At 39.4% G+C, this 19,325-nt stretch overlaps 1 protein-coding gene across 1 annotated transcript in view; it reads right to left on the bottom strand.

Moving 5' to 3' along the window:
* PDE11A (phosphodiesterase 11A) overlaps positions 1–19,325 on the bottom strand; it is a 176,218-nt gene that overhangs the window by 26,687 nt on the left and 130,206 nt on the right. Inside the window, exons 13-15 of the mRNA XM_032237355.1 lie at positions 9,998–10,107; positions 2,460–2,550; positions 660–760 (exon numbers count right to left, since the gene is read on the bottom strand). Of these exons, the coding sequence (XP_032093246.1) occupies positions 660–760; positions 2,460–2,550; positions 9,998–10,107 (302 nt within the window). The remainder of the gene's footprint in view (positions 1–659; positions 761–2,459; positions 2,551–9,997; positions 10,108–19,325) is intronic.

Below are 19,325 nucleotides of genomic sequence, written 5' to 3'. Positions count from 1 at the left end.
GGCCAGTGATGGCTAACCTTTTCCGAACCAAGTGCCCAAAACGTGTGTGTGCGAAAAGACACGCACATCCAAACCCCCAAAATGCAATGTGCATGCAGCCCCCTGCATGCACCCTCGCACATGCATGCGATCTCCCATGTGTCCCTCCCCATGCATGTGCGCGGGGCTCCTGCACACGCCCCACGTCCCATACATGCACATGCGCAGCAGAGACCCGAAGACCAGCTGGCTGGTGGGAGGCGCACATGCATGCGCAGTAGAGCTCATGTGCCATTAGTGAGGGTGCTGTGTGCCACCTCTGGCACGTGTGCCATAGGTTCGCCATCAGGTCTTAGGCAATTCCTGTAGCTGAAGGTGGACCAAAAATTGGGCCTAACTAGTCTTAGTCTAACACCTTAATCACTACCCTGGCTCTCATATGTAGAATATGTCTGACATGTCTGGCTCAGGAATTCTGGGAGCTGAATTCCACAAGTGATAAAGGGGCCATCATTCCCCACTTCTGCTGTCGGCGTGAGAATAAATAATTAAAATGATAAGTAAATACGAACTTATAGCATTGTGTACCCGGTGCTCCAGCTGATATTTAAACACCATTGTTGAGGATTGCAACTCTTTCAGAATTTCATTTATCAAAATTAGAAGGTGCCAATACTTACTCAAAATAGAGAGTGAGGTCTGTGGCCAGTATTGACTTCTTCAGAAGCTGCATAAGATCACTGTAATCCTTGGAGGACAAATTAGCAAATATGTTGTGACCCTATAATAAAAGAGAAAGCAAAGCTAAATAGCTCAGAATCAATAGAAGAATTTTTCCAATAAGTCGGCCTTGTGTCTCACCATTGCAACAAATCATTACAAAAATATTTCATTCAGCTGCTATATTTAAGATGTAATGCTAGTTTTTTTTGCTGGACTGAAAGTATGGCTTAGTAGTAAATAAAAATATTGCCCATCTACTTTTTTCTCTTTTGCATATAAACTGATGAACAATCTATGGAAATTTCAACCTAAAGAACTTTAGCTTTTTCTTTAAAACTGAAGTTTTATGTTAGTTGTTTTGGTTTTTATTTGTACGGTGTTTTAATCTGTTGTTATCTGCCCAGAATTGCTATGGTAGGAGGTGGCTGGTTACATAAATCTAAACACATGTATCTGCACAGTGAGATAAAATACAGATTACTATTAGGCTATCCACCCAATCCTACATATATATCTATGCTCATAAATCTCGGTTTCAGTAAAAGTTATTTTGATGTAAATATGCCAAAGATGCGACAACTTCTTTCAAGCCGAGTCCACTTTAGATGTTCTTTTGAAATGTTCTTATTTTTTTTTTTGGACTCATATCGAATAGAATTCTTTATTGGCCAAGTGTGATTGGACACACAAGGATTTATCTCCGGTGCATAAGTTCTCAGCATACATACAAGCCACAAGTGATAATTCATGATTGTAATCATAAAATACAATCATCATATATCATAAGATGCAACACTCAGTGTTAGTCATAGGATACTAAATAATCAATCAACATAAATCCTAATAAGATGTGTTTTTCTCTATAAATTCTGAAATAAATTGTAGACAATGGCAAATTATCTAGGACCCATCCAATAATATGCTAACAGAGTCCTATTAATGATGTGATCCTTCTCTGATTTCCCTGGAACTTTCAGTAGTATAATAAACTTTTCCCCTATCATTTCTGTCTACCCAGACACATCCAATTCATTCTAGAAAAGGAATCTATATTAATGTAAATTTGTTTTTATATTTATGATGTAACTTATGAGTTACATCAAAACCTAAATTCAAGAAACAAATTCTTCCTCCAAAATTCATTAAACATACTAATACAAAATTCTATGTATGCATTCAAGTAACAGAGCAATTTCATTGGAGGAAAACTTCCAACCTCATAAATGCAAAACTTTAATAACGCCTTTTTTTTCAACTCCAGCAGCTCAACTCATGAACTTTTTTTCAATCACAAGATGAATGCTGTTAAATAATTGAATACTAGAATTAATAGTTACTGTAATTAGGAACAGATAATGCCAGCCTATATTTAGGAATACCAATTATTTATTTATATTTCCCCATAAGAATGAATATATTACTAAGAGAATTCCAGCTGTAATTGTAAAGAAGAAATAAAAACTGTTTTAAGCACATTTATTTATTAAATGTATATGCCACCTATCTGATTCTGCAAAGCGACTCTGGGTGGCTTACTATTAAAATGTATAAAACTGTTTTTGTTTTGGGGAAATATTTTGTTTTGAGAGTAAATATTATGTAAGTCATATCGTTAAACTCGCTGCCATATATGGAATCCAGAATCTGTTTTCTATGTGCTGGCAGAGAAAATACCTTTTTAGATATGCTATAATAAAGCAGCTTTTGACTGTTATCTTTAGAAAAGAAGAGACCAGGCAACCCATGTTTTTTTGTACCTCACTCTGAAGAATCATTACAGCATGGTTGAAATGGTGATGCTCCAGAGTAGCAGATGTCCCATAGAGCTGAGCTAAAGCGGAACCAATTCTGGGGGGAAAAAAACCCACAACAAATGACATTCTTTCAGCAGATGCCTCTGAGACTGTCAAAATGATAAGAGAAATGCTATCCCAATCTTTCTGTTTTGTAGAACAGACCATCCATCTTTCCAAACTCACTGTTTTCCATCTATACCACCATTCCAGGATGAGAAAGGGGAGGGCTAAAAGAAGGATGATAACAGGGATATGTATTCTGGTTATAGTGTCAGACCTGGAAGCCATAGAGACATATAGATCTCGTCAACATATAAACACAATATGATTGGTGATTCTGAATAATCTTTTCTACACGATCTGATCTTTTTCAGTCACTGGGACATTGGTTTCTACATCGGTAATGGTTTCTGAAATGAACGTAGTGAAGGGCTATATTTCTTTTTATTTTCTTTAAAATTGTTTAAATTCTGCTTGGAGAAGAAAGGGTCTAAAATGGAGCTGTCAAGGTTTCTGACACATTTTAAAAATAGATATATGTAATTCATGACTGGAATCTGCACATTCACCATATGAGGGATGGGAGACCTTATAGAAAGATATATTTTGATGCATTTTTGCATCAAAGGTAGTAGAACTGCCTGCCATCCATTCATCCATCCACTCACCTACCTACTTAATTTATATGCTACACATTTCTCCAATAAGGTAGGCTACGAACTATATAATTAATAACTCATAGCCTGATTTATGTAAACCCAAATTTTATGCTTTGTATTTCTGAAAAGAAATACGTTTTCAGCATTCTTTAATCTTTGTGAAAACCAGGTTAATATTGTTTGCCAAGTAATCAACATATATGACAAACCTCAGGCAAGACAAAACAACTATAGTTAATAGCTTCCAATTCTGATAAATCAACAATTAAACAGAAACCATGCAGCATCTGAGAAAGAGTGGATTTAAAATCAATTAACTGCTGTGCATTTTCCACTTGTTATTTTAAAAATATGAACAATTTATTATATAATGTATAACCTATATAAAAACTGGAATGGAAGCTGTAGAAGGAAAATATAATCTAGTCAAATGTTCAAGACAAGTACATCTGGAGGTGCAAGCTTCATTTTAAAAAATGAGATATGACTAAATATACATGCATGTGCTGTTAATGCTTCAGTTTAAGTTTTATATGCTTTCAAAGCAAATCCCTGTTTAATATCTGCATAGCTGTGTAACTAACCACACATCTACACAAACATATATTGTAGTACATTTAAAACGCTAGATTTCATTCTTCAAGGAAAGTATGAATTATAATTACAAAACTGGTAATTGTTAGAAGGTGGAATACACCAGGAGGTAAACCATCACAAGAGATTAACACATATTGCTATTTCACTACACTCTAAAGTGACAGATGAGATTTGGTGTTATTGGGGTGAGTGGGGTGTATGCTTATGTATATATGCATAGTTGAAGAAATTGGTTTAAGAGATTCTGGCTTGGAATTAAAAGAATTCTCTTAGGATATTATATTGCAAAGCTACCCTACCCAGGTATTTAATCATCATGGGGCAGCTGTAATGAGAGGAAAGAGAAGAAAATTACCAAGAACGGTGTCCCCCAGAGGAAACAGCAGTGAAGTGGATTAACATTCTGTGATACTGTTTTCAATCACACTCCTCCTAATCTTTCATTATGCTGAACACTCCCCACCCAAGTTAGGAAAGAAATGGGAAAGGTGAGGCATAAATTACAGTCTTTGCAACCGATGTGACCACAAATCACAACATGTCAGGATAATAAACAGCTGTTATCATTACACTTAATACACTATGTCACCAGGTGCCTATAACCTTTCACTTATTTCTTTAACATTACAAAAAGACCATGTTCTCCCTGCATGAACTCATAGAACTCGGTACAAGTGGCAGGTATAGACTGATGATTTACCAGTAATAATGCTTTTTATAAAAACAAAATAATATCTAAAATAATCCCTCAATTAATGGGTTGCATTTTGATTAACACCTGTTTTATGAAATATTGCTGTTTTTAAAATGTTTGAATCTTGCCAAGACTCAAATCTCATGTAATTCTGCTGTGCACCTGGTTTCAGATTTGAACCTAAAGGCTTGCTGTACACGGAGATTTTGACTTTCTTGTCAATGTCTCAATGTGCTAGATTTTTCTATTCCTGCAAGAGAGTTCACCATTTTTTAAATTTTATTTATCTGACACCAAAACACTGTTATTGCAAGACCGTACAAAAGCATCCACTGTCAGAAAAATCTCAAATGGTATAAATCAAACAGGAACATAAAGCCGCCTCAGGAGGCATCCACTGTTAAGCCTCATAAAACTTGCATTTTACTACTAAGTTAATGCAGCAGCCTGGCCAGAGTGAACTCCGCTATACCAGTAGTTCTTCCATCTTCTACTCGCTGCCAGAATTGATCTTGAGTAAACCTAGCCCACCTCATACATTTGGCATTATAGAGAAGTATTCAAATGAAATATTAGTCTTTCGATATAGGGATGGAATAAGAAATCTGTAAAATAAGTAATCTATTTTACATTTCAACAGCCAAAAGCTTATTTCTTCTAATTTCCATAAAACCTTCATTTCATATCTCGTCCTTGTTAGTGTCTATGGAGATTCTCAGTCACCCAAGTCATGGTTGTCACAAAGGTACTTTTTCAAAGGCAACTGGACTTTGTTTTTCTTGTTAGTATACAGCAGTGGTGGATTCAAATAATTTAACATCCGGTCTCTGCCCTAATGACCAGCTGGGTAGGCGTGGCTCGGTGGCCTGTGACCGGTGTGGGCGTGGCCAACTCAACGTCGCTTAGATCGATGGGCGCTTCGCCCTTAGCTGTTGAAAATGTAATAAGGGTTAAATGGAGAGGCAGTTCTGTAGCAGGGCAATAAAGATGAGGCTAGAAACAACGCCAGAATGTTTCCTTCCTGCCTTTCTTACAGGATTAGCCCTGCAAAGTAGAATAACACAAAATGAGATTTCTTCCAACAACCAGTTCTCCTAACTGCTTAGAAAGTTAACAACGGTTCTCCCGGTAGGTGCGAACTGGCTGAATCCCACCACTGATATACAGCTATAAATGTTTTTTTATAATGCATTCATTTTGAATGCTAATTTTTAAGCCTTACAATGTATTTGATAATTTCAAAGCTCCATGCAACTGAAATGATGATTGTTTGATCCAGTAGTTATTCCAGCTCAGTTTGAACTGCAGGCCAAACGCACCTTCTTCAAACACGTTTGCATACTAATATTATACTTCCTCTCTTTTTAATTAGCCACTGAAACATTAACGGTCCTCAATAGCCCTAGGCTTTTATACTACCTTGGTAACTTTTTCACCGTTAATCAGATTTGGTTACTGCAGAAAAACTGCAACAGTCCCACAGAAGAGAAAGATATAAAAAGAAGACAGTAGAGAGAGTGTTAGACTTTGGAGTTATCTAGCTTTTCTGTTTCCTCTTGCATCAGGGGATTTTTTTATCAATGGCTCTTAAAATTCCTTACTATGATAGACGATTTCTATCAAAAAGGTGTAACAAAGAATTCTTCATTGGCTTCTCCTATACACAGCTTCTGTAAATTGTGCAGGGGAAAAAATTCTCCTAACATTAAGCACCCACTCAATACAAAATGTTTGCCCTTGCAGAAATTTTAAAAATTAACATAATTTGCTCACATGTGTGTGTGTGTGCGCGCGCGCACACACACACACACACACAGAGCAATAGTGATACAGCTATTGTACTATACAGCTGAACCCAGAGCCATTGCTTTGAGAAAGAGCATATTTTCATTCATAGCAAGGCTTTGCAGAGACCATGGCAAATTGCAAGTAATGAGTGACAGAGGTCAGAGTACAGAATATAGCATAACAGAGTTAGAAAGGACCTTGGAGGTCTTCTAGTCCAACCCCCTGCCCAAGCAGGAAACCTATGCCATTCCAGTCCAATCTCTTCTTAAAAACCTCCAGGGATGAAGCACCTACAATTTCAAAAGGCAAGCCATTCCACTGATTAATTGTTCTAACTGTTAGAAAATTTCTCCTTAGTTCTACATTGGATCTCTCTTTGATAAGTTTCCATCCATTACTTCTTGCCCTGCCCTCAGGTGCTCTGAAGAATTGGTTATCTCCTTCTTTTTTGTGACAGCCTCTCAAATATTGGAATATATAATGGGAAATATAACGGTGCGCTGCCAGAGGCAGTAACAAACTCACCAAGTCAATCCTTACCTGATGGTTGCTTTATCCAACCATCCTGGTTGCTATTACCGTTTCATCCGTGGTTGCTATACAGTTTCATAGACAGCAATCACCTTTGCTCTACTTAAGCTTTTGTGCAGAACAGTGAAACATGATATAATCCTTCATATGGGCGGGATTAAGCCAACTACAACACACACCATCACGCTACGCTGGATAACTAAAATGCTTCCCAAAATGAAGATATAATCAAGTCCCTCCATTTCACATCATCTTGAATAGTAAGATTTTTAAATATATATTTATTTTGCACTTAGTGTTGCTGGAGCTGTTATAATACAGAATTGTATTAAAGATTCATATTTCCTTAATGCCTTGTACTGTGCTAACAGTGCAGGCCTAATTGGTTTTTCTGAAATCTATTGCCTAGTAAGTGTGTGTGTGTGTGTGTATGTGTGTGTGTGTGTGTGTGTATGTGTGTGTGTACTGGAAACAGAATTTCTCCTTTAGAATGCTGTACAGGTAGTCCTCAAGTTACAACAATTCACTTAGTGACCATTGGCTGAAAAATTACAAGGAAAATAAGTTTAGAGAAGGTATGGCTCCAATTGCCTGATGGGAGCAGTACCATGCAATGAATATGTGTCCCATTTTCACTCAAAACAATAAACAATATCTATACTAGGTAAAGGTAAAGATTCCCCTCGCACATGGGTGCTAGTCGTTCCGATTGTAGGGGGCAGAGCTCATCTCAGTTTCTAAGTCAAAGAGCCAGCGCTGTCCGAAGACTTCTCTGTGGTCATGTGGCCAGCATGACTAAATGCCAAAGGACGCATGGAACACTATTACCTTCCCACCAAAGGTGGTTCCTATTTTTCCACTTGCATTTTTAGATTCTTTCGACCTGCTAGGTTGGCAGAAGCTGGGAGAAGTAACTCCGTTATGCGGTGCAAGGGATTCTAACCGCCGAACTGCCGACCTAAGACAAGCTCAGCGTCTTAGCCACTGAGCCACCGCATCCCATATCTATATTAGGAAACCCAACATATTGTGTCGGCATAACAATACGCTAGAAACAAAATAACTTATGCATAAACAGAATACTTGTTTATAACAGAGGTGTAAACAAAACAAATAAAATTAAGAATCTCCTACAAAGGAAATTCAGCTCCCAAAAGCAATGCCCATGTCCTGTTGCAAAGTACATTTTACAATGTACATTCATCTATTTGTGTGTTTTACGCTTATACTAAATCAAAGTACTTCATTTTTCTTTCCCATCTGGTGAAGAATGTTATTACCTGTCGAAAGCCTAATCCCAGAAGTAGCAGTATCTTTTATCTCAGACGAGGTCTCTCAGAATCGTAAAATTGAAATATATTCTGTATATAATCTGAAGCTGTTAAAGAAGATGATGACACTACAGAATCTGACCACAATCCTATACTCTCCCTGTAAAGACTTTGGTCCTTTGGTACCAAATCCCAGACCATTAAATGCCTATGGAAGTTCTCAGGGACAAACAGCCTTCGAATGGTTCTGGAGTGTGAATGGATTTCCAGAAAAATTGCAGACTACAGGAACCATTTGCGCTTCAGTCTTGCAGACAACACAGATTCAGCCCCAAAAGCTTGCACCAATCTTTTTTTTTTAATTTTTTATTTTATCAATTTCATATATACATTCACAATTATATGATCTCATAACTGTTATTAATATGTACTTATAACAATTTTTTCCTTACAGTTGACAATCTACTTGAAATTGCTTTCTTACCATCCCATAAATCCATCTTATCTTACAACGGTCCTACTTCTTCCCTCCCTCCCTCTTTCCTTCCCTCGTTTCTTCTCTCCTACTCTCCTTCCTTCCCTCCTTCCTTCCCTCCCTCCTTCCCCCTTCCCTCCCTCCTTTCTTCTCTCCTTCTCTCCTTCTCTCCTTCCTTCCCTCCTTCCTTCCCTCCCTCTCTCCTTCCTTTCCCCCTTCTTTTCATCCTTCCTTCCCCCTTCCTTCTCTCCTACATTCCCTCCTTCCTTCCCCCCTTCCTTCTCTCCTTCCTTCCCTCCTTCCTTCCCTCCTTTCTACTCTCCTTCCTTCCCTCCTTTCTTCTCTCCTTCTCTCCTTCCTTCCCTCCTTCCTTCCCTCCTTGCTTCCCAATCTTCACCAATCTTCAACAGTGCAGAAAACATCCTGCAGCCAAGAAGGCTCCATACCCACTTGCTCTACTCAGGTGACCCTTGGGACACAATTAAAGCTCCAAGTGGCCTCAATGACTCTGAAAGAATGCAAATGACCAGCTGTCTGCAAGGAATATAAATCCTGCCATTCTCCGCTCTCCAGTCAGAGCTGAAGAAGCTTCTTGGATGAGAAGCGAAATGTCTTCAAAGAAAAAACAAGGAAGTCCAGTTGCCTCCTGGAAAGCCACCTTTGGGGCTCAGACCATTAGTGCATTGATTGAGGGGACACGTTAATCCAGAAAAGTGGAAAGTAGATGGTCATTTGACATAGAGTATTGTGAAGGAACTGTCTGTGTAGAATCTAAGTAGAACCAAAGTACAAAATTACTTTAGGTATAAGCTCTTACTTTCATGTGGGCAATAACAAATTAGGCAGAAGTCTGCAGATTCCCTTGCAAAGTCCATCTTGTTGTATTACAAGCCAATTGTCCTATAAGAAGTCCTCCTATAAAGTACACTATGACCACTAGCCTCTAAGGAGCATGTGGGTAGTTGGGAGAGATTGCCTATTATGAAGCTGAGTAGTGTGTGAGTAATTATAATCCAACTCATCAACCAGTCAGAGTTTAACATGTTATAAAAACCCAGGACTCTAGCAAAAAGTTGTCAATGTGTCATGCACAAATCACGAAATTCTGTGAGACTCTGCCTGTCTTCATGAAACAAGGCACCATTTATGTAAAAAGTTTATTTTGTTTTCAATACAAATGCTTGCTGTTTCCAAAATACTTGCTACTATTTCATAGGATAATGGCCCACATTTTATGCTTTCTGTTCTGTCTTCTAGTCTATTCCAATTTAAACTAAAATGTTGCCTAATTTAATGTTATGTTAATGGATTATTCATTTGTAGCTTAGGTCATGATAAAAGAAAATAATTTGGAAGGAATTAAGTTTTCTTTTTACAAAATGGAGAGAAAGAAATGCAATTTTATTACACATATCTTGAAATCAACATTCCTAAATTCTAAAATATTAATTTTCAAAACAAGACAAATAATAGTGGAAACATACTTAGCTTGAAATGCATTGTTTGTTCCTCTGTGATCAAGATCATGGCATAAACATCCAACAATCAAAGCTAAAATTTCTATTTCTGTCAGGATCTCCTGAAATTCTGCTGTCTGAAAATAGAAAAAAAAATTATTGGTAACATCAACAAATGCAGTCATTTTTAAGCTGTTGTTAGAAATCAGATAAATCAGGGGTGCCAAACTGGCGGCCCACCTGCAGGATACATCACATGCAGGCCACGCCCAGCCCAGCTCTGAGAAGAGGAAAATGTTGCAAAACGTCATGAGACGGCAACATGACGCCGTGAGTTTGACACCCCTGAGATAAATGAATGTTGGAGGACGGACCAAGATGTATCAGCAGTTAAGTTTGATAGTCAGGATGAGCTAGTGGTTAAACTGAGATCACCTTAAATCCTGGGATGATTTGGGTCATTCACTCTCAGCCAACCTATCTCACAATGTTGCTGCTGAAGGGAAAAAGGGAGGTAGGAATGCTGGTTACCTCCCTTAAACTCCTGAAGGAAAAGCATGATATATACCATAGGTAGTCCTTGACTTACAACAATTCATTTAGCAACTGTTTGTGATTACAACAGCACTGTTAAAAAAAGTGTCTTGTGACCTTTTTCATACTTACAACCAAACCTTGCAGCATCCCCATGGTCACATAATCAAAATTTGGGCACATGGCAACTGGCATATATTTATAACAGTTGTACTTACTGTCCCAGGGTTATGAGATCACCATTTCCAACCATCCCATCCTGCTTGCAACAAGAAAAGATGGGAGGACGGGCTAAATTCACTTAGTGACTGAATGGTTCACTTAACCACTGCAATGATTTACTTAACAATTGTGACAAAAAGGTAATAAAATGGGGCAAAATTCTTTCAACTGCTTGAATGACTCGGCAGTAGCAATTTTGGGCTCAGTTGTGGTGGTTGAGTCAAGGACTATCAGTACATTTAGCAAATAGCTAAAGGGTTGTTCATAATTCCAATGCCCTCCATATGGAGTAAAGCAGTAACCTCTCACTTTTCACTGGATCAGCGAGAATTAACTCATAGGTGCAAAAAAGCTCAGAAGTGCACAGTTGCAGCATTGCTAAATGGTAATCGTACAAATGCCTTCGTTCTATTGATATCCTGCTATTTTGATGATTTAAAAAGGAAGCTTATTGGCCAAGCTGGACTATAACTAATTGGTTTCACCTGAGTGAATCATTGAGCAGGATGCTTTTCAGCTAGTAAGGTATCCAATAAAAACAACTGATCACAGAGTATTTATGTTTTTGCTTTTGTTGTGAGCCGCCCAGAGTCCCTAGGGAGTGGGCGGCATACAAGTCTTATTAAAGTTGCAAAGTTATTAAAGTATTCCCTAAATCATCTTTCTCTGCACAGGTGCACTTCAGGTATGTGTGAATAAATCTTATCCCTCGCTGGGATGTGAACATGACAGAAAAGAGCTTTTTTTTTTAATGTGCAGTAAGAGCTTCAGTTTGCCTTGCAAGGTGATTGTTCTCAGTTTTTCATACTTTATTATTCATTTAACACATTACACAGGTAATCCTTGACTTACAACCATTCTAATGACTGCTTGAAGTTACAACGGCACTGAAAAAGTGGATTATTGAAGTTTTTTTCAAATTTACGAGTATTGCAGACTCCCCCTGGTCACGTGATCAAAATTCAGATGTTCGGCATCTGGCTCATGTTTACGGTTGCTGTGTCATCTGATCACCTATTGAGACTTTCTGACAAGCAAAGTCTACGGGGAAGCCAAATTTACTTAACAACTGTGTTGCTAACTCAACAGCTGCAGTGATTCACTTAACAACTGTGGAAAGAAAGGTCATAAAATGAAGCAAAACCCACTTAACTGTCTCACTTACCAACAGAAATGTTGGGCTCAATTGTGGTCGAAAATCAAGGACTACCTGGACTTCTTTTCAATAGTACTGAATAATAGCCTATGCTGTGTACTAATATCACATATTCATACTATGCCATACCAATTTTTGTGGGGGCTGGGATTCCAGGAAACTAGAGATTAGAATATTAGAGTCTTGAGTATTGGAGGTGAAAAGGAGATACATTCCAATTCAAAGGCCTCTCAGTAGGAAACATACTGTACTATACAGGGAGTCCTCAACTTAAAATGGTTCATTCAAAGTTACAACAGCACTGGGGGAGGAGCCAATGTTGGGACAATATGGTTGTGTGGTCTCAATGCTCTGAGACCACAGTCAACACTTTTGCCGCTGGATGGTCCAAACGAACTTAAACCATCCCGAAGAGACGGTGAACAGGAAGAATACGTCTTGCTGATCTCGGGGATATCGCAAAATCCCTGAAAGAAGCAAGATAAATGCTTCAAGCCGGCGACAAAAAATCCAGTCAAGGCTGACGAAGTCAGGGCGGGTCCAAAACAGAAAGATACGGAAAGAGAAAGTTTTTGCTGCTAGTGAGGAATTTTTATTGTTTTAAAAAGGGGACTGCCTATACCAGTGATGGGCAACCTTTTTGGGGTGGTGTGTCAAAAATCGGCAAAAAATCGAGCATAACTCGCGTTGTGTGTCACTTCGACAAAAACATAATTTTGCGCAATTTATAGTTTAAACTACAAAAATATATAATTGCAATATAATTGTATTTAATAAACCAAAAACAAATTATTTAACATACCTGCTTAGTAACTTCTTTGTTCATCAGTCACTTTTTTCAATGCCATTGTAACTCTGGTCACTAAATGTTTTCCCCCTCCTCGAGACTCCTCACTTCTTCCTTCATTCCTCTTGCTTATCTACCTTCACCTTATCTGTCTTCTGCTCTTTCCCTCTCTTCCTTCCTTTCTCCTTCCATCCTCTCTTCTTTCCTCACTCACTCCCTTCCTCCTTTCCTCTTCCTTCCTCCTTCCATTCTTTCAGCTTCATTTCTTTTGCCTATCTACCTTCTCTGTCTTTCTGCTCTTTCCATTTCTCTCTTCCTCTTCGCTTCTGTTCCTTCCTCCTTCCCTCCTTCCCTATTTCTTCCTTCTTCCTTCCTTCTGCCTATCTACCTTCACCTTCTCTGTCTTTCTGCTCTTTCCCTGTCTTCCCCTTTCCTCCCTCCCTCCCTTCTTTCCTTTCTAGTTCCATCTTTTCTTCTTTCCTCTCTCCCTCCCTTTTTCTTTTTTCCTTCCTTCCTCTTTCCTCTTGCCTATCAACTTCATCCTCTTTGTCTTTCTGCTCTTTCCCTCTCTTCCCCTTTTCTTCCTACCTCCTTCCCTCTTTTCTCCCTCCCTTCTTCTTTTTCTTCTTTTTTATTCCATCTTCCTCCTTCTCCTCCCATTCTTTCTCCTTCCATCCATCTTTTCTCCTTCCATCTTCTCCCCCCTCCCTTCTTCTTTTCCTTCCCCCCTCCCTCCTTCCTTCCTCTCCTTCCCTTTCTCGCACACAGGAAGGGGAGGGGAGGCTTTCTAGTCGCTTTCACAGCATAATTTCTTTATCTAACTTTTAAAAAACAGTGTGCAAATCAAACTTGAGATTTTCGTAACCTGCGAAGCACCAAGTTATTATCTTCTGTTGTTACAAATTCGCAGCTACTCCATTCTTTCCGATAGGGAACTGCATTTCCCAAGATGCCTCAGGTCCTCAAAGCGCTGAACGCGGTTTTGCAATTGACTCCAGCGAGGCCCGGTAGCCGCCGGCTGGGGTGGCTGTCAAGGCGCTGACAGCGGAGCAGATGCGCCGTTTGTTACTGCTTCCAGCAATCGAGACGGACGAGGGAAGCGGCGGTGGCGGACGTCAGCAGCGACTGTAACGACCGCACGGGCGAGGTGCGGAGGAAGAACGGAAGGTCCCTCCCGCCCGCGACGACGGCTCCAGCCATGGACGAGCAGGCTGGCCCCGGCGTCTTCTTCAACAACAACAACAACGCGCTGCTCTTGCCGCCACCTCCGGGTGGGAAGCAACCACGCCTTGCCAACTCGCTTCCCACCTCAGCACAGGGGCCGCACAGGCGTGGTTGCTTCCCATCCGGAGGTGGCGGCAAGAGCAGTGCGTTGTTGTTGTTGGGGCCAGCCTGGTCGTCCATGGCTGGAGCCGTCGTCGCGGGCAGGAGGGACCTTCCGTTCTTCCTCCGCACCTCGCCTGAGCAGTCGTTACAGTCGCTGCCGACGTCCGCCACCGCCGCTTCTAATTAATATAATTCTCCCTCTCTTTTTCACTCTCTCTCCAGCACACAAACGCAAATGCATAGGGCAGCCCACCTCACACACAGGTAACTCCGGGCAGCTTACAACATTATGATGCACGTCTCCCCATAGGAGAGGAGATGGGGAAGCCGGGGGCCCGGAGATCACCCGGGGGATGCCGAGGATGCCTTACCAATCGAAAGCCGGCGTACCTCGTCATAATGGGGGATGGATTTCTTGCCAGGAAACGCGAGGGTTGGACAACGGCGGAGGCTCGGGTTTGTTTTTTTCCCCGGGAATAAAAGTGAACATAAGACTTCTAAATCCCCAGCAAGAAAAGAAATGCAACTGTAGTGGTCTCTCCCCCCCTTCCTCTAAAGAACAAATGTTATCCTGCCGCAGAAGCGAAGAAATCTCAGATTTCGCCCTTCTGCAACAGCCTCCCTCGGGATCCCGCTCCTCCGCTACAGATGCATCGCGTCCCAACAGCGGAACGTCTGGTCACCTTAGGGATGAATCCTGTGCGTGTCACCCCAAATGGCTACGCGTGTCAGCACTGACACGCGTGTCATAGGTTCGCCATCACTGGCCTATACAAACTTAAAAATCAATTTAAATTGAAGAATAGAAGAATCAAGCGGCAGATTTAAATTTGGAATGGTTTTAGACAGTGGTTATCTTACTTTTTAAATGCTATTTTCATGGATCGAATCTATGCAAACTTTTTGAAATGGATGGATTAAGTTTTCTTCTTCTACCTTCTCTTTGTGACTAACGTTTTCCTCTTTTATTGCTGTGGATATTTTTCTAATCCATTTAAAGATTAGACCTCTTTTTCTAACTTGAAATAAAAAAAAAAGATACAAAAAGAAACTCTTTAACAGTGTTTCCGCTCGGAGGCTGGGAGGTTTTGTTGATCGGAGCTTTGTGTATTAAAAACGGAACTTTGTTTTTTTCACGGATTGTTTTGACTTGGCACCACAAGGTTTTACTGTTTGGCTACAGAGTGATAAGAAGGGAAACACACAGATGTCCCTTTGAAGTATATTTTCAATCAGTGAAAACAACATTCTTTGTGAATCTATGCTTTAATTTTATTAACCTTCCAAGCTAGAGCAGCTGTGTTTGTTAGAATGGCACGTCAAGAGAAAATAGAGGTCTTAACTTTGCAAAATATATTTTCAGAACTACAGAAATTATCAAATATAGTATAGAAAAAACTGGAATACCTAGAGCACATAACAAGAAAATATTATGAAAAAATTGAGGAGGTTCATCAAATGCAAAATGGGGTGATTGAAACTAAAAAAACAAAAGTGGAAAATGAATATAAAGAGATTAAACCTGCTGATATCTATGATAATTGGTTTGTTCCTGAAAATGGAAAGAATGGAATACTGAAAGAGGAATTAAATGGAGAGGAAATCTATTCCAAAGGTCAAGATATAGAGGAAGATAAAATTAAAGAATCTATGGACTTAAAGAAAGAAATTCTATCAGCAAAAGCATTGATAACACTGCTGACAATCAAAGACAAGTTGAATAAGGAAACAGAAAGAGGGCATCAAGATTATATGAGAGATCTTATAAGCAAGGAGCTGCTAAGAGAAGTCCATACAAAGCTGATCAAGAAGTTGATTAGAGGATTGGTACCACAAATGGTAGAAGATATGAGATTGTTTTGTTATTGGAAAGATACAGGTTGATAGATGGAAGAATATAACTTAAAACTAGTTAAACTTAGTGAAATTTAGTGATAATAGATATAGTTAAATAAATAATTGATAATGATAATAATGTATACAATGATTAGTGTTATGATAGGTAATAATTGGATATGAATATTGAATGGTACTCATGAAAGGAAGATTAGAAATCCTTTTGGATTATATACAAAGGTTAATAAAGAAGAACTAAGAGATACAGTTAAGTTTTGATTATTAGGGGGAAAATATTATGATATAGGATATAGGCAAATAAAGGAGGGATAATGATAACAACCTATATATATGTATGGGTACAACATAAGGAAACTGGATGAAAATTGCAAACAGTGATCTGGAAAGGAGGATTAGAAAACTTTATTATTAAGTATTATGGATGTTTAGCTAGAATAGGACATAAGGATTCAGTGCTATTGGAGGATTTTAGAAATATTAAATGAAATGCCAGTATGTGGTTATGTATTAAATCTGGGTATATTTTATGATGAAGGACGCTCAAACAATTATAGTCAAATAAAAATTGGAGGTATAAGGGCAATATGTATAAATATCTGCATTAAAATACTATGGCAGAAGATACAAGATTGTTTTGTTATTGGAAAGATACAGGTTGATAGATGGAAGACTTAACTTAAAGCTAGTTAAACTTAGCTGTATTTTATGATGAAGGACGTTTAAACAATTATAGTCAAATAAAAATGGAGGTATGATAAGGATAACATGTATAAATATCTGAGTTAAAATACTTGAGTTAATATGAATTATGCTTGATGACTGTGGAAGAGATGCACGAAAGCCTTTTGTAACCAACTGATACACTTTCTACAGTATGTAAAGAAGGAAGATTTTATGTGTTGTTTGTTTTGAAAATTAAAAATAAAAAAATTATTAAAAAAAGTTACAACAGCACTGAAAAAAGTGACTTGTGATTGTTTTTCACACTTATGACCCTTGTCACAAACCACCCTGGTCATGTGATTTCCGACTTTGGCAACTGGTTCATATTTATGACTATTGCAGTGTCCCGGAGTCATCCCTTTTGTGACCTTCTGACAAACAAAGTCAGTGGCGAAGCGGGATTCCCTTAACAACCATCTGCCTAACTAATACGCAGTGATTACACCTGTGGCAAGTAAGATCGTATAATGGGGCAAAGCTCACTAACGCAGAAATCTTGGGCCCCAGTTGTGGTCATAAGCGGAGACTACCTGTATTACTGAACCTATCAAACAGAGTTTAAGTTTAAAGCTAAGAAAAGGAACTTATCCGCAATTCTTTCTCTTTGATGAAAAATGCATCTAAAATGTAATAAGAACATCAAAAGAGCCATGCTTGATCAGATTAAAAATCCACGCAGCCTGTCCTGTCCCCATACCTGGCCCACCTGATATCCATGGGAGGTTAGCAAGCAGGAGATGAGCGCAATAACTTGTTTTGCCACTCATGTTCCCATTGTGAAACATGAATGTGGAGGCATAGACTAGGTTCGCCCTTCACGTTAATCTATCTGCTTGCACTTGGGATTAAAGCAGTGCATGAACTCAATTACTAGGCCCTTAAATCACAGCTTACATCTTAGCTCATAGAGCAAAGAAGCCATTTTGCCTCAGATGCAGGAAGTAAAAAAGTAGCTATCGAGGCTAGTAACCACTGATAATCGCATTCCGTGAATCAATCTAATCACCTTTTTAGAGACCCAATTAATGGGTGTCATTCCATTTTATGAAAGTAAATTCCTCATGGTTAGTTAAATCCAGTGTAAAATACTTTTTCTTGTGTGTCCTGGTTTTCCCTTTGTTTAATTCACTGAGTGCTGAGTTTTAGGATTGTTAAGAAGGGAGGAAAAAACTCTAGTATCCATTTTTTTCATATCATTCATATATAATGATTATATCACACACACACAAAAAGCCTCAAACAAATTTCCCTTAGGAAAATCATTGCAGGCCCGCAGAGTAAATGATAAAGAAAAAATCACAACAACATGATCCATGTTTTTCACTTTTTATACTTATGTTGTACCATCCTAAGCTGTACATGTACAAACAATGGAGAGTTTGCATTATAATGAAGCAATCAACAATTCTATCTTTTGATGAAAGCATTCGATCCTGTAAAAGCTCCAGGTATTTGATCATCTAATGTCCTGTTCTGCATTTTTCACGTTATCCTGATGACCACGACTATACATGCTGTTTTGAGGGAGCTGCATCTCAGCACTGTACAAAGGAATTATGCTATTGACAATCCGATTCCTCTCCTAGCGATTCGCCAAATGTGGCATTTTCTTTTTTCACAGTAGCTGTTCATCGGGTCAATGTTAAATGAATAAGTGTTGTTGACTTATCTTGCTGAGTTGGCACAACGCTTTAGGAAAGACTGCCATGTCCAGCACAATGCAGGGCATCACTAACTATATAAAGAAACATGTTCAAATCTGATCCAATCCTTCTCACTGTTACATAATTCGTGTGCAGTAAATCTTGTAATAAAATAAGCTAATATCAGTTAGGAGTGATAATTCCAAAGCTATCATTTCCAATGCAAATGCAATACGAGCACAAAAAGATTTGGTTCTTATTATTTGGTTCTAGTCTAATGAAGAGAAGGACCAGGAGTCATATGATCGTAGTCTTTTGATAACTAAGAGGCTGCCACAAAAAAGAGGGAGTCAACCTATTCTCCAAAACATCTGAAGGGAGAACATGAAGAGACAGATGGAAACTTATCAAAGAGAGAGCTAACCTAGACTGGACTACTGTAACGCGCTCTACATGGGGCTGCCCTTGAAGAGTATTCGGAGACTTCAGCTTGTCCAGAATGCAGCCGCGCGAGCGATTGTGGGTGCACCTCGGTGCACCCACGTTACACCTATCCTCCGCGAGCTGCACTGGCTGCCTATTGGGCTCCGGACACGCTTCAAGGTGCTAGTCCTTACTTTTAAAGCCCTGCATGGTATTGGACCTGGGTACTTGAGAGACCCCCAGCTGCCAATTACCTCCCTACGACCGATTAGATCCCACAGATTAGGCCTCCTCCGAATTCCATCTGCTAGCCAGTGCCAACTGGCAACTCCCCGGGGGAGGGCTTTCTCTGTGGCTGCTCCGGCCCTCCGGAACGATCTCCCCGTTGAGATCCGGACCCTCATCACCCTTCCAGCTTTCCGCAAAGCCACTAAGACCTGGTTGTTCTGGCAGGCCTGGGGCTGATGAGTTCCCAACCCCACTTGAACTGTTGCAACTATTGCTGTGTTTTAATTTGTCTGTCTTTTTGTTTTCCTGTTTGTATTCCCCTTCCCCTCTGCTTGTTAGCCGCCCTGAGTCTCTCGGGAATAGGGCGGCATACAAATTGAATAAACATTCAACATTCAAACATCTAAGGAGAATTTTCCTCACAGTGAGAACAATTATAACAGGTTGCCTCCAGAC

Source organism: Thamnophis elegans, chromosome 1 (assembly GCF_009769535.1).
Source record: "Thamnophis elegans isolate rThaEle1 chromosome 1, rThaEle1.pri, whole genome shotgun sequence".
NCBI classification, from domain to species: domain Eukaryota; kingdom Metazoa; phylum Chordata; class Lepidosauria; order Squamata; family Colubridae; genus Thamnophis; species Thamnophis elegans.
The sequence above is the reverse complement of the archived record's forward strand: the minus strand, read 5'-3'. Positions and strand labels throughout refer to the sequence as shown.